This window comes from Clytia hemisphaerica, unplaced genomic scaffold (genome assembly GCF_902728285.1).
Source record: "Clytia hemisphaerica strain Z4C2 unplaced genomic scaffold, Clytia hemisphaerica genome assembly, whole genome shotgun sequence".
NCBI classification, from domain to species: domain Eukaryota; kingdom Metazoa; phylum Cnidaria; class Hydrozoa; order Leptothecata; family Clytiidae; genus Clytia; species Clytia hemisphaerica.
This window is the reverse complement of record NW_027103414.1, coordinates 2,559,755-2,581,599: the sequence shown is the minus strand read 5'-3', so window position 1 is coordinate 2,581,599 and position 21,845 is coordinate 2,559,755. Positions and strand designations below refer to the sequence as shown.

General features: G+C 34.7%; 1 protein-coding gene and 1 long non-coding RNA gene across 2 annotated transcripts; both read right to left on the bottom strand.

The window, feature by feature from the left end:
- Positions 1 to 553: 553 nt before the first annotated feature.
- LOC136797592 (uncharacterized) lies at positions 554 to 4,738 on the bottom strand. The gene is made up of 2 exons (XM_067054183.1): positions 4,304 to 4,738; positions 554 to 1,832 (listed from the first exon to the last, which is right to left on the bottom strand). Exon 2 carries the CDS (start codon positions 1,797 to 1,799, stop codon positions 597 to 599), a length of 1,203 nt encoding a protein of 400 aa, XP_066910284.1. The 5' UTR covers positions 1,800 to 1,832; positions 4,304 to 4,738; the 3' UTR covers positions 554 to 596.
- Positions 4,739 to 19,717: 14,979 nt separating this feature from the next.
- On the bottom strand, positions 19,718 to 20,786 carry LOC136797611 (uncharacterized). The gene is made up of 2 exons (XR_010845271.1): positions 20,641 to 20,786; positions 19,718 to 20,299 (listed from the first exon to the last, which is right to left on the bottom strand). It is a non-coding gene; the product is annotated as an uncharacterized lncRNA (long non-coding RNA).
- Positions 20,787 to 21,845: the final 1,059 nt, after the last annotated feature.

Genomic DNA, 21,845 nt, shown 5'->3' with positions numbered 1-21,845 from the left:
CTTTTACCGGATGGTCCAAAAAAAAAAGTGTCCATAAAATTCAAATTTCGATTTAGCATGTTAGATTGGCCATATTGACTTGAAATTTGGTACAGACAATCTTTTATATAACACTGAATATCCATAAAAATTTAATTTTCAGTAGACAATTTTTCGTTCTGGTCCGTAAAATACCAACCAGAGAGAGTGGGAAGAAAGATAATAGGCAGTAGATACTTTAACTTAAAATAATTATTCTTTTAAGATAATATTTAATATTTTACAGTTTTCCAAAATATTTCATGAAAGAATTATTTTTGGCTTAAAATACGAAGTAATTATCAAAAATATAAATTTTACAATTTTAAAATGCTATAAAAAATGAAATAAAGTAAATAAATCTTCTTTTTTTAAGTTTGTTAAAACATGTAAGATAATAAGATGGGCGCATAAAGAAAGCATAAGATATCATATATACAAAAAAATCAACATAAATAAATATTTTAATTTTACAAATTCCTATAAAATTACTTTAACGAAAAAATAATTTTTTCCTTTAAGTTCGTCATTACAATAAGTTGTTTTTTCATTTTTATTGCTGAGTTTTAATTGTTTTTTTATACGCTGACAAACATGTGAACTTTGTCCGCCAAATAAGCATCAATTTCATAAAGCTCTAAATAAATAGCTCGCCAGGTTTGGTATTTTGTATATTGCATGCCTTGGAATCTTCCAAAATCATAATTCAATCTTCCAAGGAGTGATGTGATCATGCGAGAATCGATACCGAGAAAGGATTTTTGTTTCCTTTCGTGAATCATATACTTTCCTAAATTGTAATGATCCAACGAATGGAAAATTGTATTTGCAGATAAAGTTGAGATGGAGATACCAGTATGTGCCAAATGTTTTTGAAAGACTCGTCTAGCTTTCATTGTGAATTGAACAAATTTGGAGATTCCCATACAATGAATTATATTCTGGTGATTCTTGATCTGGCGATGTGAGTTATATCCAAGAACGATTTGTAGATTTTGCCTTGGGATTCCCCAAATATCTGCTGGGTAGTGATTGGCTGATTCGTTCATTCCAGAGACAGCTGAATGCATGTCATCAATACTGGATTTGAAATCATCAGATAGGTCCTCGTTGTCTTTGATTTTGGTTAGATTGAGTTCAGCAATATTACCAGCTTCGATGTGAGTCATAGAATGAGTGTAGACACACCATAGAGTGTTTAAAAACCCGAAACAAGTATCCATATCTTCAATCTGCTTACCTTCCAATTGCAATTCTAAGAAGCTTGGTTCACCAGATTCGTCCAATCCAATATCGAATGTACATTCTTCAATCTTGCGTGCTTCTTCATTCTCAGCAGGTAAAAGGAAATTCTGGACGGCAAATCTCCAAATATTTTCTTCCAATTTACGTTCAAAAAGTAGAATCAAGGATGTCTCCAAAATCATCTTTGCTAAACGTTGCCGTCTTTGTGCCATTGTTAATTTGCTTTCGAATAAACGGGACCAGTATTCTTGTGCGATTTTAATGGGCGTGGACCAGAAGTATGGTAGGCATGCCAAATACAGATACTTCAGGTATTGTCGGAAATTTGCTTGTGGTGCTGCCATTTGTCTTGGGATTTGGATTTTCTCATATTCAGCATCTTCGGTTGCTTTGGTGATGACTGGTCGCAATGTGGCGTATATAGGGTTTCTGTTGATGATTGTTTTGAACCAATTGTATCTTTGGTGTATGAACCATATGATAAATAATCCAATACATGAGGTCATAACAATAGCTGCAATTGATTGGTTATCCATGATGTAATGTTTGGTTCAACTTTAGTTGTATCTCTGTAAGAGTAGAAAGTAAAATGAATTGAATTTCAAAGATACGCATGGCTTTTTATACATGTGGTTGAGATGTCAAGTTCCTTGTAATGCGCAATTAATTGATGAACCAATATCAACAGTCAAAAGAGTATTGTCTGTTATTATTTATTCATTGAAATCTTCATTGAAAAGACAAAGTGTTTTTTTTTTCTGAAGAGGTAGGAAAAGCTAACATAGCATGACATTATAGTAATTAAAAGTCTTCCTCTAATCTTTTCTGATTTTACATTTGATGACTGACTGAAACTCGCTAATTAGCGGAGATTTTGTTGTTCTTTTTCGTGTAAGCATGCTATGTTATTATCTACTTCCTTCACAAGAATATCACATGTTTCTGCCGTTTGCTGATTTTTGAGGTTATTTTAGCCGAGTCGTTATCGTTGTCGTATTTGCAATATTTGCGGTGGCAATAAACCGGATTTTTGTTTTTCTATTTTGGTATGGAAGTGTCTTGATTAAATTTTGAGTTAAAAAGTATAAGATCACACCAATCAGGGTGGACGCAAGCTAACCACTGCCTCATAAAAAACTTGAGTCGAGGTTTATATTTCGTCGTGACATTCTCACTGACAAATCAAAGTCTCACTTTAAATCTTTTACGTCAGAACAGTACAGTATGAATATCTTGGAAATCATAAAATATGGTTAAAAATTCAGAGATTAAAATTACTAGAAGAAATTAATTCGAAATCTGCCTATCCATTTATAATTGTCGGATTTAACATTTTTTCCTGTAGAACAGAGACCAGTTTTAAAATGATGTATCCTTGCCCAGGTCAACCCCCGACTGAAATCCTAAAACTGTCACCATCCGTAGTAATTAGACATGGCTAAAGATTTCAATTGATATTTAAAAGATGTTACGCAATGAATTAAAAAGTGTACAGTTTTTCCATTAATGTTTGCTCATTTTTGCCTAATCTGCACAGTACTTACCTCTAATCGTCATACAAATATTTGAGTTTTTATCAAAAAAGTTATGATCAAATTCACCTTTTCTTAAGCACCTTACACAACACACCACACACTACCGAACTATATTTTCCTTATTTGCTCTAAGCTTCATCTTTTTCTCCATTTGGCTTTTAAATAAGGGGGAAATTTGAATGGATGTAGCATAAAAAGAATTAGTGACTCTCAAAGCTTTTATATGCCATCATCATGGGGGTAGAAAAAAAATAACGTCACTCACATTTAAGATTATCATTTTTCATAACGATATTATGTGTTATATACTATAATAAACTTCTATCATCTTACTTCCTCATAGCGTAAAAAACGGATTAAATTTGTCATGTTTTTCTAGAAAGATCATGGTGTGTCTTTTATAATAGATTTTACCGGCTTGATTGCTGATTGCCGTTAAAATAACGGTTCGATGGGAGGAGACGGAAAAACTGTGCGCAAGAATTATGATTTAGTTTAAGCTCATTCAAACTCACTGTTTGAATACTGTTAAGAAGCTTTGTAGGTCCTAAAACTTTACAGTGACCCAGCAATAAAAAAAACGTGATCACCTAATTATCAGCTTAATGGCTTTCAATTAATCACAGAGGATTAATGAGCTTGTTTTCTAAAGCACAATCATTTTGTGTGATTAAAAGAACCGTCTAAGACTAGCCTGTCAAGTATGATTTAACGATAAAACAAACAAAATCGGCTCCGTTGTTTTAACTTTTAAAAGAATTTCTAGTTCCGCATCACATGTCCCTGGTTTATCAAAAAGCTTTAATTCGCATACTCCTGTAGCTCCCCATTGTATATGTGATACATGGAGCTCACATAAATACTTGCAGTGTTACTTAACTTTAGAACCGCGAGAAGTTTTCAAAGATCAGCAAAATGACTTTGGTGAGATTGTAAGTCTAGCTCGTCTGTTTATTTCATCATTTGTTAAATATATTCCAAATATTGTTACTTTCGGACAGATATGTTAATCGACCTTCCCTTTATCATAGCAGATTAGTAAATGTACAAAGATAGGTAAGAGATGTCATTCGGGTGTCAATATGGCTGAGTGCTAGTATCTTAAAATTTTAAGATAATGTTGGTCGGGAGTTGATCGAAATATATGCCGTACCCAGCTGGCAAACAACGTCCTTTTAACATTCATCCAACGCTATATTGACGTTGTGAACCTTAGATAAACGTTGAAACAACATTGTGTGCCAGTTGGATAGCGTTCTGAATTTCATCATTGAATACTCTTTTGTAAAGTGATATTATCCGTATGGTATTATCTGTCAACCAGTTTGAGTATACAATGTATATTGAGCTTTCAGTATCGGTCATTCTATCAAAATTGCAACATGTGCTACATAAAAACCTATTGTATCAGAATTGTACATGAACCGGATGAGAATTAGTATCGGATTCATACGGCGCTAATCCTTAGTTTTCCTTAAGCCGGTAGAGTATAAAGTTCCTCTTACCTTTACAGTGTTAGCAGATGGTATTGCGCAATAATTAATGATCGTAGTTGGTGAATATCCTTTAGTGATTTTCCTCTTCGTCTTTCCTTTTGACTGCAATCTTCTGATTTCTGATTTCCAGCTTTATTTCCACTTTGAATATTATCAATTCAATGGTTTGTTGGTGTAATGATTTATCCAAACGATACAACGTGGTTTATATTGAAAATTTGATGCGTGGGTGACAAGTTATTAAAGAATAGAATCAATTGTTCTTTAAAATCTCTATATTGTTAGATTAGCAGGCCGAGCGATTTTTTTTTTCTTTCCTTCACTATCAGTATGTATTGTTCTTTTTTTTTTTTTAACTTATCGATCTTTTTCGATGATGTCATTTTTACTATGTTGTCATCAAGCACGCTTTTCTATTACACTTAGTGTGACTGCTGATAAAACTGTCCGTATTTTGTGTTACTATGGTGATAAGAGATTATCGATTTCTCTCTCACTACAGATTTTAACTACGGTATTTTACTTAATCGTCCTGATTCGGTACTTTAGCCTGTACCTAACCCTTTCCGTGAAACAAAAAAAGATAACTCCAAAAAAATACTATGGGTCTGTTATACTTTTCTTGAAATTTACTAATTCTGATATTTTTTTTACCTCAGGATTGATGTATAAAAATATGCATCAGGTTCTACGTAAATAACAATGGAGTCACTTTCTTGACATTGGCAGTATTTCAAATTGTTTGATACAGGATTTGTGTTGACAATTTTCGAATTTTTAACCCACTGCTGTTTTGAGGCGACATACCGAATAAGGGAAAACTTTGTAGAATTGGCGGCATCCCAAGTCGTCTAAACACAATGGATTTTTCCCAAATGATAAGTTTAAATCCCAATTATGATGACCAATACCAAGAAATTTAGGATTGTACTAATTATTACATTTACAAAATTGTTCACTTTAGATTTCCTGCAGATGCAAAGTGCAAAATTGTGTGGGTTTTTTTGTTATAGATTATATGTCCATTTTCCCTCAAATTTATGGTATGCAAACTTCTTAGATTAAGTAGAGCAATCTAAGAAACAGGGGAAAATCAAACTTAATCATTGCATTGCATTATGGTCAAGCTCGTTGCAGAACACAATTAACAGCATTGGAAATGCATCACACATAGACCCACGGACACAGAAAATAATAAAGGAGTTTTTATGAGTTATCAGCAGTTTGCTTGTATAGGGAGCTTTGAAGAATTTGACCCCGGATTCCAATTTTGATTTATCGCCATATTTGTTTGCAATTTCTCCACGTCATATTTGGAATTAATCGCTTGTGCCTTCCCTTGTTTCGTGCATATTTAAAATACTATAGTTATGACACCAGTTTAGCTATAACTTAGCTATAAGTCTAAATCGCAGACATTTACAAGACCCCAGGTAGTATAAGGAGCACGAATCCGTTAGTGGATGCCAGCAGCCTACTATAACCTAATAACAGGTGATTGATTCTGCGCTCAAAAGGGGTATGGTGAATGTGACGGAGCTATGGCTTTTATGAGTGCATATGTGATTTGCCAGCGTGGAGTAATCAAAATTTTCTCTGAGGTTAATCCTGGAAAAAATACTCAAATGTATTAAGGATTTTACTTTTCAAATATATATGGAGAAATTCAACTGATTCAGTGGAGTCTCCATAACTCGAACACTCATTGTGAATATAAATTTGTTCGAGTTAAGGAAATTCGAGTTATAGAGTAACGTTTAAAAAACATTGTTAACTGAAGGGACAATAAAACTTGTTCGAGTTAAGGAAATTCGAGTTATAGAGTAAGGTTTGCAATGCTTTGTTAACTGAAGGGACAATAAAACTTGTTCGAGATAAAGGAGACATTAGAGTTATAGAGTTATAGAGGTTCAAGTTAAAGACACTCCACTGTAGATCCTCTCAAGTCTTGACATCGAACTGGATTTAATCTTATCTCGTTGATCGTAGAATTGTGTAGGAATCGACTCAGCATAATAGAATCAAACATTTGTGCCTTATGCCGAACAAGTTTAAAATACCAAAATTATGACACCCGACTAGAAGTATGACAGGAATTTTACTTTTAAAAAGAAATATATTTAAAAAAATTGATAAAGTATATTTTTGAATGTCAATGATAATATTGGGAAGAGTTCAAAGTAGTCTTGTGGTCCAGTGTTTTCTTATCAGATTCAACAAGGTATTGACAGAATTTGTTTTATCTTAAAGTACAATTCTATATGAAATTGGGTTATCAAGTAAGTTTAGATATATACCTTTTTTTAGGTTCAACCCACAACATAGTAATTTCAAATCCTAATTCTATTATGTCATAGTTGGCCTTTGAAATTTCCTAGAAAGATAGTACGCAGTGTTTTGTAATATATTTTAGACTTTCCAAGAAGTCTCCCCTGAGGATATTCCACTGGTCCAAGCGTTTACAAGTTTTACGCAATCATTCTATTTAGCATACTGGTGACTTTTTCTGTTAACCCCCCTAAAAGTCTAAAGTCCATTATCTTTAAAATGACTTTACCGTGAAGCTTTTAATATCGATACTATTCATTGAGTTTTGCACTTATTTAATCATGACGTAATCTTTACTAGACGGAAAACTCAAGATTACTGGTAAATTCTCCGCTTAAGTGAACACTATCTACATACATTATGTCATATTGAATGGAATATCTGACAAACGCAAAGTGTTTAATCGAAGAACTTTTATAAATTTTCATTTAAGTTTCTTGGTATAATCGGATCTTCTAAAGTTCCAGAAAGCAAAAAGAGAATCATGGGAAAAAAAACAACGAATAAACAAATATATTGATATGACGATGTAATTGTGAGCTTATCAACAAATTTTACTATTGCGAAATAAAATGTTTGAAGGGCTACTAGAGGGGAAACAACCCGGCACAGAGAAATACTGAAATACACTCTAATGTAGTTCTACTATCGAGTTAGTGTATCGGTGTCTTTCTGTAACGGAGGTGGTTTGCATTTGCTTTGTCTAGATCCTGATCAACTGAGGACAACGGTAAATCTTTACTTTCACCGTACTCAATCGTCCAGGTCCAAGCTGAAGGTAATTTCAATTTTTTCATTCGCTCATCCATCCTCAAAAGGTTAGACACATAATCTCGCTACTATAAAAGGTAGACCTGATCACGGAGTTGTACTCGTAGGATTGCGTCATAACTTAACAAATGGCATTGTCTACCCTTTCTGATAATTAACAAATAAAGATTAAAATTTTGATACAATGAAGTGACATTGATAATCAATCATAGGCAATAATAAAATAGGAAGAAATTAGTTCAATGTCAATAAAAACACTTAAGTCGGCTTAGCATATCTAAACTAACAAGCGATGAGTCATTCGTGATACTAGTAAACTATATACACCAAATGATGTAAGATTTATGTACAGAGATGTTTTACAAAACAAAGAAAATGATTGATTTTTAAAGTACAGCAGTGGTCAGTTAAAACCATATTCATTAAAGTACGGTTTTAAAAGCTCCGTTAGATTAAAATCCTCTTGATTTAAGTGTAAGCAAATCCACAGTCATTAAAATCTTGTTTTTTCTTTCTTATGTTTATCCAATTCTTTTGAACTAAAATCTTTGACGTGTCATACTTACATTTACGTAAAATCTGTGAAAAGTGAAAAACAACTTCCACTCTCCCTTTAGAACTTATAAGATCATGTTCGCTCGTAACCGTTCCGCTTCGCTCCGAAATTAAATGAAGCCACTTTTTAAAGTCAATATTAGCGTCACTTTTAACCAATAGAATGTTAAAACCAATAAAATGGCTTCATTCCGTTTTGGAGCGAAATGGAACCGTAGCGTGTGAGCGTGGTCTAAGATTAAACTGAAACAGCCGGTTGAAATTTCTAGTTTATCTGGTAAGAATTAGGTCTTGTAATTTTTGGTGCCGCATGGGCGAAGAAAGTTTGTTTTGAATTAAGTAAGGTCAAACTGCTTAAAGTTCAAAAAAGGTCACTCTACGGTCATTTCTCCTAGTCTTTTTGGATTGCGTACAAAATCTACTATTTAATCAAAGTTGTAGTTTTTTTTTACAGTATTTGTTCATAATCTTTTTACTGAATTGAATTTCGTGAACTATTTTTACGTTAGTTTGCACTAGGATTAAAATTAACTATTACGAAGTAAAAACATCTATTTTTACAAACAAAATATCTGTAGATCCTAAAAAAAGTTTTTAAATCCTACACATATGTCATATGATTATGAGATTTGTGAGAAAATTTCCGTGTTTGAAAATTGAAGACTTTTAAAAACTGAAAGTCATCTTCTGTGTATTTTGCCGTTCAACCCTCTGACTTTCTATACATAAATATGTACTTTAAAAGAAGAAATTGTGACGGAAAGAAAATTTGATTTACCCGAAATTTAGCCAAATTTAGTTTCCGCCAAAATTAGTTCTATTAGCGATCCGCCAAATTTAGATTTTTTCTTCCATTCCCTAACTGTTTGCTTCTTTAGGCTTTAAAAGCTGATTTTTGCTTCTTTAGATGTGTTTTTTGGCCCAAAAATTTCCTTCATCTGCCAAATTAAATCTCTGTAAAATTTGATTTTTTCAACCATCTGGCATATTAAAACTCCTCTGAAGACAAAAGAAAAGTCAGGGTCATCTCTTTAAAGAAAAGTTGTGGGGAAAAAGATCCCACATTGTACAACTTTTCCAATAGAAGGGTCAATGATCAATACAATGATAATTATCTACACATGTAGGTAGACTTTAACGCCGAAATTCATTTAGTTTGATAAGGGTCAGTTTTTGGTTTCAATAAAAGCCAATGTATTAATAATTACCTAGTGGGTAGATTTTAAGGTTGAAATTATCTGGTTTGTTTGATTGTATTTAAATTGACATTAAATTGAAAAATTGTAATATTATTGCGACAATTCTTTAACCACAAATTTGTTTCATTCGTTTCCAGACTTCTTGAAGTTTCAATTTTTAAGTACTGTCATAATCCGTCCGAAATTCATTTTCGATATATCACGATGATGGTCGAATTCAATGAAGTATAAGCCCGAAGGGCTAGAATCGAGTCTTTAACCTTTCTCAGGCAAGAAAAAGTGAAGCCTAAAAATATGCGCCGTATTTTTTATGATGGATTGAATCTAGCGATTCCTTTGTTTTCGAGTGATATATTTTTCGAAATTTAGGTGTAAATTTTAATTTCAATCTGTCATTTGTGTAAAAACTAGGCGCGCCGCGCTAGACCGTACAACTTTGGTAGGATTTTGTAGGCTTCAAATCCTACCAAGTTGATTTGATTCTAGCCCTTCGGGCTCATACTTCATTGGTCGAATTTCATCTAGCCTTTATTCGCTAAGCGAAAAGAAAGTTAAACTGGCCCTGAATAGCAGTATCCGCTTTTCTTCTTGAACTTAAAATAAAGCGGAAATTCTTTCTAGAAGCAAAGTTGATTTTGCTTTCCGGTTAGCATGTAGAAAACTACAATGGCATGAACGATGGCTAGAGAAAATTTGTCTGTTGTCTTGATTCATCTATCGTACTTAACCTCGCAAAGTCTGGCTGGAAAAGTAGATTTACCGGTAGTAGAACATGTAATTCAAAGATATCTGATATCGAAGGGATTTGTTTTATTGGGTAGTAATGGCTGGTGTGTGCAGCTCAAATAAATGTGTACATGACTTCTTTTCGATGCAAATTCAATGAAGATTCAATGCTTTGCTCAGAATCTCTTGTTTTCGTTTTGAGCAATCATATAGCTTACTAGAGATAAACAGCCCTGTCTCAGTGATCCGACAAGAAATGTTTGTCATTTTGGATAACATTTTTAAGGAATTAAATTCAATAGGCTTAAAAATATGAGATAGAAAATCACCTGTTAGCTCTAGTTTAGACAGCCCACTTTTCGCCCTGCCTATATTCTAATTGTGAATTAAGGTGAACATAAAGTGGGCTGTCTAAAGTTGCATTACCCTCTTTTGACGTCAATGCAATGTCATTTTTCAACCTTTTTGAAGCAAAGAATTTAACTGCCCACTTTGTGCCCGCTTTGTGCCTACTCTTACAATTAGAATAGGCAGAGCGAAAGGTGATCCGTCTAAACTAGAGCTTAGAAATTTTGAATTCTATTGTTTAATAAAACACTGAGGTGGTTCTCAAAAATACTCGTGGCGATTAACAAGAGTGCAAGGGGAATTATAAATTTCAGGATATTTTTCTCTCCTTTTAGCCAATTTTTCCATTGGGAAGGTGGTCATAACGCGGATCTGTGATACTACAGCTACTGTAAGAAAGTTTGCGATTGCAGTTGTGGGCGACTCGTAGGCTCCTTTTTCGACAGCTGTCCACCCGAATTCTTTATCTGGGAACCTTTGTTCGCTAGATCAATCAAGATAAAATCGTTCGTTTTTGCACTGTTATTGACATCGGGTCGTTGAAATCAACTAAAGAGGGTTTTAGGGCCGTTCGTGTTTATATGTGTATTGCCAGTGGAGATTATCTTTATTTCATTTTCGCTCTGTGTTGAATTAAGTATTAGCGAACGCAGTCAAGCTGGTATTTGCCCGATAATTCAATTAAGAAAAAAACGAGAACAAAGCTAACATTCATATACTCCGATTGCATCATAAATTTAATCTCAACTACCTAATTTGTATTCTAATTTAAAATCCTTACTCCATTGTCATTGCATGTTTTTATGAGGGATTTCCTCAATTATGATAGATAGTCTTTTCAAGGGAAAATGGGGAGAGGTGGCGGTGTATGTTTTCGAAAGTGGGCGCTTTTTTGACATTTATTTTGATTAATGAAACATGCCCACATTAGGTGATTTCCTGAAGCGATTTAGATTTCCCCCCTTTTGAACTTATCTAACTAGATCTGCTTACTATCTTAACCAAGGTTTAAATCATAGATAAAAGAAATTATATATTGTCCCCTGCTTGTGGTTCACTTAAATAATCAGGTGGTTTGATGAACTGTGCGTGCTATTGACTCTGTGTTTTTGACCTTTGATTCGATATACGCGACTAATTATTAGGTTTAGTAGGTTTAATAGAATATTAAATGAGTTTAATATTGATAATATGTCAGATAGACGAATGTACTTTTAGATAAAAAAAAACGAAAAAAACAACTAATTTCTCTTCTAACTTAACTTGACTATAGTTACTTCCTTCTTCGGCGTTTCTGAGACCGGCTTCTGTACGCATATTTCTTTATCTATGAGCTATCTTTTGAACTTTTGAGAAACAGCTTATTAACTTTGAGTCAAAGATTCAAAATCATTTTTAGCCTATAGGAAGAAAGACAGCATAATTTCAACTGCGTGTATACTTTTGAATCACTTTTGTCACTCCAATAATTTTTTTTATGATATAAAAAAAATAGTATGCCAAAGTTGAGAGGATTACAACTCCGCAATTCAAAATATTTCAATATACCTATTTTGCAAACCCCAACAAAGCTCTTAACTCTGACCCAGACATCTTAGCTCATTGGTTAGTAGGTTGTCAAGCGTCATTTTTGACCTAGACTTGTTTGTGTTCAAATGCAAGGATTACCTACATAAAAATCTCCTATCTTAGCTTTATCTCGCACGCGCGTGGTTATTATGCTATTATACATTCTCAGATAATACACTTATAACATACGCCTTATACGGAAGTTATACAACGCTTATTTAAATCTTAAATGAGGTTTTATTGACCGATAATCTTACTTTCAATAGCCTCTTAGTATCATCCCATGCCCTAATAGACAATTTATGATCCGGCTTTAGAAACTTTGCGTAAAAAACAAGTCAAATACTCTGAAAATTGTACATGTTTTTCTTGATGCTTATCTTGCAGTCTCTTTCGTCATTCGAGTGAAAGTCTTCTTGGTTTTATACCGTGCTTTATCTTAGATATTGATTAGATTATGATCTTTGATGTTTCTGCGAAATCGGGATAATCTCAACCGAAATGACGTAATTGTTGAATGTTACCATACCTTTGATAAAGTTTTTGCATAAATTTTGTCAATTTACTCTCTCATTGTTTCTCCCTTTTGCGGCAACGTTTCTAGATTAACGCTCAAAAAATGATCCGTATCCAGATAGATAGATCGACAGAAATGAACCCTCTAAATGCATTCGGGATGAGTCTTTCTCCCGCAGGAGAAGTAATCACGGCGCTGACAGACGCTGCAACTTTATAGACGCGAGCTGCCAAGTCATGGCGTAGACCATGACACTTGAACAACACTGGGAGAGCGATGCCCATGCGAGGCCTAACCTAACATGACTATCTCATCTACCAACACTCATGCATCAGAATAATGGTACCCAATTCCCCTCACATAGCATGGCTTGACCCAGGCGAAGGTTTATTCACTTACTATGTGAATCGTAGTGACACAGTGGGTATCGACCTCAGGCTTCCCAGGCGGGAATCAAGGATGATAAGCACTATACCACTACGCCTTCTTTTGCTTTTTATCATGGTCTTTAAGGGGAATGTTATATATTAAGGAATATCCAGAGTTAAGTCATTTCTTTATGACTGGGGATTTCAATTCTTTTGTTTTCAAGTCAGAAAATTCAGTGGGGGTGGAAAAAATGGCATAATAATTTGCAGCGAGGATTGGTTTATTTGACTATTTTCAGGAGGGACAAAAATTGTTGTATAATTTTCCACCGGGGACGATATTTTGGACAATTTTTCCAGTGGAGTGGGGTCCCAGTGGGTCTGTGAGAAGGAAGTGTCCTAATCATATTTGGGTCATATTTGTACCTTATGTACTACGTGTACGATTGTTAGTTGAAGAGTAAACTTTCTCGTTTCTGGGATAACATTTCAGGCGCAAAAGTTCATTTGCTGCGTACAAATGCTTGTTTCTAACCGCCTAACAAGGTGAAGTTACTTTTGAACCTACCCAGAGTGTGGCCAGTCATTGAAGTGGCAATATGAAAGGTTTCCTGGGAATAAGAAAGTTTGGCCATCTACTTACAGTAGTAGGAGCCCCCCCCCCCCCCATGAAGTTTGCGTGATACCGTGATTTGGAAATTTTTCTTTCTTTCTTTCGTGATTGCGTGATTAGTGGTCAAAACGTGATCGTGATTTGAAAAATTTTTCAGCCGTGATAAGTGATTTGGACTTTTTCAAAGGGAGGCGTACTCAGCCATTGTTTTGCTGACTTGCGTGATCCTGATTGAAGTGAAGAGTAAAGCGCTGAAGTATTTTAACAGGCTTTTTCTCACCTTAACTGAAAAAATCTTGATTCGGTAGAAAATATTGTACAGTATCAATTAAATGATTTCATTAATGCTATTGTAATAACCCGGAAACCTAATCTTCGCGTTTATTAATCATACCATATTAAAGACTATTAAAATGAGATTTTGTGGTAAATTGGATGTTCTGCGAGATATTTGCGACCCAACCCTCACTTAATAACACAGCCGATTAATTGAAAAGTAGGCGGGGACATTAAATTATGTGTGGGTCTAGGTAATATTTTTCATGGGATGAGCTGGAGTTTTTACAAGATACTTCACTAATTGGTCATTTGAAGTGATAGAGATGACACGTTCTTTAGAAAAAGTAACAAAATTGTTTTATTACTGGTTAACGACCAACCAAATCAAAAAAGAGCTTGTAAAAACTCCAGCTTGTCTCATACTATAGTAGTACATGTATGTTTAGTAAACACATCAATATTTCACACACTTTAAGCTAAGGAAACACAATCAACATAGACCGCATTTGACGTTCACAGACCCCACACTAGCAAAGCTTGTCAAAACGCGAAAAAACGAATATTGGCTCGTCCGCAAAATAAAAAAACATCATTAAATTGTAAACAACTATTATGTAAAATAATTCTGCGTCAAAACTCATCATTACACAATCAAAATCAATCAATAACCATAAAATATATCATGCACATGGTTCCTTCTGAGGCTAGAATATATACGGTTCCTAACAACCGAATCTCACACAGTGCGCAGTCACGCTATCATGTTTGTTTTGATGTTTATTATTTAATCCACGCGCATAGTAACAATGAAGAGGACGTCCACACTAGGTTATCATGGAAAATATTCTTTCTAAATGTTCCTCAGGAAAAGATTTGGAAAACGTTATTTTCCGCCCAAAGTTTCCTTCTCTGTTTTATAAGGTACACATGTGCATATTAGATGTTATCAGGATGTTTTTAATGCGTTTGTTATTGACGCAGTCTTAGGATATTGCTTACTAGCTCTACACATCATTTGTCCGTCTGTTGCATAACTACTAGACAACAGCAAGTTTGAAAAGTAATTTTGCGAGCGCAGTCGAGGTCTCCCTTTTCTTGTCAACTGTTTGCATGATGGTAGGGGAGTGTGCATTTCTCTACTTTCTAAACCACTTTTCGTTTTTTGTGTGACCCGGCTCCGGATCGAACCCTACAATCTTGGGTGCTCTACTTTCGTGTAACTGAAATGCTCATTAAAATATCACCTATATACCATGTCAATTATGGTGATACAATAATCAAAGACTCATATAGTTTGCGTAAAAGAGAACCTCCATGATAGTCTAGCTAGCCAATTTTTAACTCGTCGGGTTTTTTATATGGTGGCAATAAAAACGCCATGTGATAGTCCGAGTTTAGCATGCCATTGAGAGAACATGCTTTAGACAACATTTGCCCTACGCTTATAGAAACCTGTAGTATCTTTTTATGAGTTTCCGTATATTTCTGTTTGTGACTTCTCTTAGAGAGGCTGCATCAAGATTAACATATCACGGCGAATAGAAAATTCTAAGGGATGATTCATTAGAAAGCCCTGGGCTTTCACATAGAAGTGCGAATTCATAATTAAAGAAATGGGTTTTAAGCTTAAATGAGATTTTAATAAGCCCTGAGATTATCTCAATTCTAATACCCGCAATATTCTTAATATTCATGACGTAATCTTTTATACGGAAACCTACGAAAAGACCCGCCGTTTACCACCAGTTTCATTGTTTAAATTCAAAACTGGTGGCAAACACCCGGTGTATTTCGGGTGTTTCCGTATAAAAGATTACGTCATGAGTATCAAGAATTTGTTTGGGAAATGAATCATTTGAAAAACATTTTAGACAAAGTTTAAAAATGTGTTGAATTCAATCAATTTTATTTAACATTGTTACAATTGTTGCAAGAGTAGGAGTTAAAATAAATGGGTGCTGGTTGTGTGCGTTTTTCCACCCCGTGGTTTTATTGAGTACGGTTTATATCATTCGGTACTCTAAATAATTATATGATTTTTCCACCTAGAAACTTGTTTTACTACGTTTCAACTAATCGTACTCATGTCTTTGCTTCGAAACAAAGAAATCAGTTTTTGTGAGACTTCTGTCGCTGAGACTGTTTAAATCTAGGTTGACCCCTCTGATTGATTAGAATTTCGAAATGAGACCCATAAAGATCGTCAGGCTGATGTGACGTCAGATATAGGAAAATCAAACAAACTTGCCCTTAAGAATACACGTCAGCACGTGTGAAAATGAATCAAGATTGTTTAAACCAACGTCTAAGGCGTTAAGCCAAACTAATGTCCATAACATTTTTTATAATGTTAGATGATTGATAACAAAGTGTTACACACGGGATAGGTTTCTAGGTTTCTTTTTTTAAATAAAATAGCAAAAAAAAATTTGCATTAACGAAAAGTTTTTATCCTTCAACACTTCAAATACACGCTTTTTTATATGAACCAGAAAATTTTGACAAATCTGGACTGTTCTTAATTTTTTTGAAAGACTTAAATGTTCTTAGATTTAGGCCAATTTTCAGCCTCCTTTTCTTATAAAGTTGTTCTTATAGAAAAAAAAAATTATTTCAAATAATCAATGAATCATTAAGCGGCTACTGAGGAAAGTCACTAGAATTCTATCCTTACGAAAATTCATTAATACAGGGCATTTTCCCTAATTAGCCATTATTGACGGTTTAATCGATGGTGAAGCAAGAGAATTTCATAATTCATGATATTCATGACGTCATGTTTTATACAGAAGCACACATAAAAGACTGGACGTTTGCCACTAGTTTGGGTGCTTCCATTGAGTTTCAAGCCCGAACGAAGGGCTAGAGGCGAGACTCCTGGATGGGAAATGAAACAACTTATTATTTTTACACAAACGCCAGATTGATTCTAAAATCTATAGCTAGATTTCAAAAAATGTAGTCCTCCAAAACAAAGGAACCGCTAGATACAATCCTTCGTCATGATTACGGCGCGTTCTATGCGCGTTTTGGATTGGAAATAAGTGGCTTCAATTACTCTTGCCTGTGAAGGGTTAAAGATTCGCCTCTAGCCCATCGGGCTTGCAACTAAATGGGTGCTTCGGTTTAAAACATTACGTCATAAACATCATGAATACTTTAAACCGTCTTGCTAACATTGCAATTTCGGTTTGAAGAATTGAAAAATCAAATTATATTTAGAGAATTTGTTATTTAGATTAAGATCGCAGGGGGTACTTCAAGCTTGATTTTAAATGGCCATTTATGTATTAGGGAATCTCCGTCTTTTGGATTTACATAGATACCGGAAAATTTTCGAGGACATTGTAGAGGATATGGTGTCAATATTTTTTTTGCATGGTAAATCTTTTTTACCAGTCAGTCGGTCGTCATCACTTTATTTCAATTGATGATAATTCATATCGATTATCGTTATTTTTGATAAACTACGCAAACTTTCGTAATGTTTTTGTCGCGTCTTTATTCTGCTTGGCGCCTTTTACAAGGATTCACTTTGCACGTACGACAAATTAACCCTCAACGACATATGTATTTACCGTAGGCTGAAGCCTTCTTGTAGCACCGCAAATTTTTTTTCCGTGAATGGACGGAAGTATATTCGACGATCAGAAGTATCATCGTTTGACGGCCCATTTTCCCTTTCCTATCTTTCACCTTATCTTTTTTTTCTACTTTCTGAGACTCAGTTTCTCATTTCTGACTGAGTTTTCATACCTGTCAATCATTTGTCCATCAATTTCGACCTGTCTAATTTTCGCACCGAGTGGGATTCGACCCACCACCAAAGAAAGACCTTCAAATTCGGAAGCTAGCGCTCTATCCGTTGAGCCATCGCCGCACAGCAAAATCACGCAATTCATAACATATTATACCGAACTGGCAAAAGACGGGGGTAATGTTATTATAATATGGGTAAAAGTACCCCTTTTTTAAACTGACTGAAATTCGAGCCGTTACTAGCAACCCTGCGGGGCCCAAGGCGCCGAGTATGCACCCGGCACAGTGACAAGCCGTTACTAGCAACCCTGACCCTACCTAATTAATTGATAATGACCCAATACCCCCTGAACCACGGAATGACGGATAGGAAAAATTAAAAATTATATTTCCGACCGTCAAAAGATGATACTTCTGACCGTCGAAGATACTTCCGTCCGTTCACGGAAAAAAAATTTGCTGTAGCACCGGTTGGAGTTTTATCAAACTTTTAAAGAAATCTTCACTTTTCCCTCAATAGACTGGCGTCAAAAGATGGAAAATTTGCCTGCTTCTTAACCCTAGGCGGCCGCCAATCCGCCATCACAATATCAGGTTTCTATAATGTCAGAAAAGAGATTCCAATCTTTTCTACTTTCAGAGATTAAAAACAATCAGCATTTCTTTATCCAAACATAAAAATTCTAAAATGAATGACTCCTCGTTAAGCCGAGATCCAAATCCGTAGGCATTTTACTTTTTTTCTTTTGAATTTATTTTGGCATCATTTCAATCAGATAGATAAATCCCCTGGATTAAACAACCAAACAAAAACTGGCGCTACACGTTTTTTTTTTATAAGGAACCTTAACTTTGCTCTGAGCCTGGAGTTCCTTAATTTTTACAGAGAATTTCAGCCTCAAAGTTCCTTATCGAGTTCCTTATTTACATAGCTGCTTAGTTTGGATTCGCAAAAATTAGATTCCTTAAAACTTTTTTTCTTATTCTCAGCCTGAGCAGTTCCTTAACAATTCTTATTTTTTGGACCGTTCCTTATAAACGTGTTCCTTATAAAAAAAAAAAACGTGTAGTCCCATTGCAGCATATCACCCCACACATAACATTAATGAAGTTTATTAGGATTAAGTATCATATCAGATATCGTCATCAATTCCATCTGTTCAGAGTTTGAAATTATATTTGAAGTTTTCTTAAGTAAAATCACGCGGAAAATTACGTTATTTTTTATAGAAAGACCATTAGCCTTCATGACCTAGTAAATAAACATCGCCTACACATAGATAATTCCCACACACGTGTTTTACGTCAAAGACTAAGACCAAGTCAACCTTTTGGAGAGCCATAAATACTTTTTTTAAATCTTGTTAAGCCATTTAATGTTAACTTCTTAACTTCGTAACTTCAAATTTTCAAATATTTTTTTGAGTTCAAATGGGCTTACACACCCCAACTAAGAAAAAAAAGCCCTTTTCGACTTTTCTTCTTAAGGTTTTTATTCAGGCGGGCTCAAAACAACAAGGCTCACACTGCTGCTAGGTCCAAACCTACCAATCAGAACCGGAAAGTCGGGCGATCTCACATGAAGCCAGTGGTGACACTAACGGTTTCAGTGCCCGGGGGGAAGGTACTAGGTTGCGAGGTGACGGTATATCCTAGCCAAAATTCGAAGATCGACCCTTAGAGAGGGGAAAGATTGGTGTTCTTGGGACCCTTAGAGGTCCGTAAAATTTGGAAAATCACGACCCTTTGAGAGACTCAATTTTGAATTTAATGCGTTTTTTACCCCCTTTGAGAGACTTTTGAGGGTGTGAAAAAGGGACCGTTATGGCTCGCACATACCCGTCACCCATTTATGGCATAATCTCTTTGTATCTTCTGGGTTTTTGAATATATTCCAACCGGGGAGGGGGTAATGAGGCAAAATGGGTGACGGATATGTGCATTTTTAAGATTTAAAAATGACAAGAGAAAATTTTTTATAACATCTCGACCACTATAAAGACTCTTTTTGTAACAGACAGTCGGCGGGCCATTGTGCCCTAAATCGGAAAATCTCTTTATCTTTTGGAAGAGCCTAATAGGTCAAACCGGTGGTTTATGTGAATAATGGGCTTATTTCGTCCCGTGGATGCGAGAAAATTAAAAAAAGATTGCGTGAATGCGTGAATCGAGAACAAATTTGCGAGAGCTTAAGAATGAGTTAAGCTCCCAAATTTTTTGGCTGCATGAATTACTAATTTAGTGTATTTTCCTTATTTATTTTTTTAAGTTTCCGCAATTTTCTCGAAATTTTTCCGGAGCATTTTAAATCGGGGTTGTGTCAATGCATGAATTAAAAAAATATGTCTGCCTTATAGAATTTGATAGGACCAACAAACTGAACACTCAATATCTGCTTTTACGGAAGATTTCTTTCAGTTTTTGAATATTTCAGTTTTCAGGGAAAATAACTTAAAAATTACCAAAACAATTCAATAAATTCCGAAACTAAATAATATTTTAGTTTTTGGACATACAGCAAAAAAATTGTGAAAAAAAGAGGTAATGTTTTTATTAGTGTTTGACCGAGTTTGATTCTAGCTTGTGTTTGTAGCGTCTGACTTTGCGTTTCAATTTACGAATCTTGTCTTCCATTGTGCATTTGCTTCTGCAGCTATTCTTCAAGCTCATGCACAAGAAATGATTTTCATACGTTTCGACTGCATGTGCGCATTGAAAACCATATGTTGTATCACATTTCTCTTTACATATTTTCTTCTCATCTTTGTCCTCATCGTGGGTATCTTCATCTACGGTGATGTCCAAGTCTTCGTCCTGATCCTCCAGCGTTAATGGTCGATTTTCAGCAAGTTTTAGGTTGATAATTAACGTGAAGATTAATAAAAGTGAACAAATCCTGTGATTGAAATCCATACTTTTTTTGTTTTCAAAGCGTTTGTTTCGTTTGTTATAAATCGTCTATGTTATGCGTATCTAGAAAAGGAAAAATCATCCTCATCAACTCATCAAAGGCTACCCTGATTTGACCTCATCAAGTCATTAAAGAGCCTAATCACTGCTAGGAGAGAGGTTTGCATAATGGTGTGATCTATGATTTCAAAAAGCGTAATGCGTGATTGATACGAGCATTTTACCGAGAAATACCGTTTTCTGTCAAAATTTTGGTTGAATCCCGAAATCCCGGACATTAAAGAAAACGGTTACAATACGAAAGTTAAAATGCCGGAATACCGACAAAAATAAGGCTAATCACCGTCACCGTCTGATTTTAAGATATCGTTTTCCCGAATACAACATAAAAATACATGACTTACCCTTCTTTCCAAAAGCTTGTCGAGCACAATTGAAGAAGAAGATAGCCAAAGGTTTTCACAAATTTTCTTCAATGTCGTCGACCCACCACCTTGCTTTTTTTTGTTAAAAGTTGATGGTATTAAGCTCGCTGGATATCGCTGAATAATGTAAAGGGCTTTTGTTGACGCCCTCCTTAATTTATAGTAAAAATATTTGCTACTAAATTATTAAAGAATGGACTACGTTGAATTGAAGGAAGAAAAAAGATTTTGTGATATACTATTTGCTAGTTATGATATACCCATTTAACGAGCGATAAGTGATACCCAAAAGATAAGATATACATCGCTTGGCTCTCGACGAAAACTTTTCTTTATAGCTACAATAAAAAGTATTTTCGTCTGTTGATTGAAATTTCACTGATAAAGCTATCAATAAATTTAGGGGGTCCGAAACTTAAACTCGCTTCCAATAAACAAAAACAAGTCTACTAACTCAAAAAAAAATTCACGCGATGTCTAAAAAGGTCATATTAAATCTCCAAACCCTAAAAACTTGGATCTAGTATATTCACAATGGGTTATTTGTGTTTAAGAGTATCAAACTGAAAGATTCATCAAGTCAAGACGTATCTTTATTTTCGGACAATTTTGAGCCGCAGATGCTACTAATTTCTCAGAAAAAACTCTACCCCAATTTTCAGAGTATTTTTCAGTATCTTTAAACTTAAAATAAAGTCCTGATTATCCGTAAGATAATTCTTGCACAAGAAGTCTGAGACAGAACGTCCAAATAACGTCTTTTTGAAATTTCGAAAAATTAATTCTACTCTGTTATAATAGTACATCGAAAGTACTTCATTAAAAGTAGCCCTCAGTTGGAGCTTAGCCCAAATAGAACTCAATTATTCGTCCAGTTTTTACCCAGTTGGCAATTAACTCTAGCAAAAGGTTGTTAATTAAGAAACAACTTTTCTTTTTTAAGAATAAAATTGAAGCATATGGAAAATGGGCATACTTGTATATTTTAGACACAATTTTTTTTTGTTATACAACTTTAGAAGTTAGAAAGAAATATACTCGGCTTCAAGCAAAGAATAATTATGTTCTTCTTATCTAAAATTACAAATAGATCTTTTCCTAGAAGAAAGCTTTTATCCAATCTAAGGGAAGAAGCAAATTACTTAAGGCAAATTTTGCGTGTGTATGCGATAGTGAAATATATA

Coding starts and splice junctions, on each gene's coding strand:
- LOC136797592 (XM_067054183.1), bottom strand. CDS start 1,799: ATGGATAACCAATCAATTGCAGCTATTGTTATGACCTCATGTATTGGA.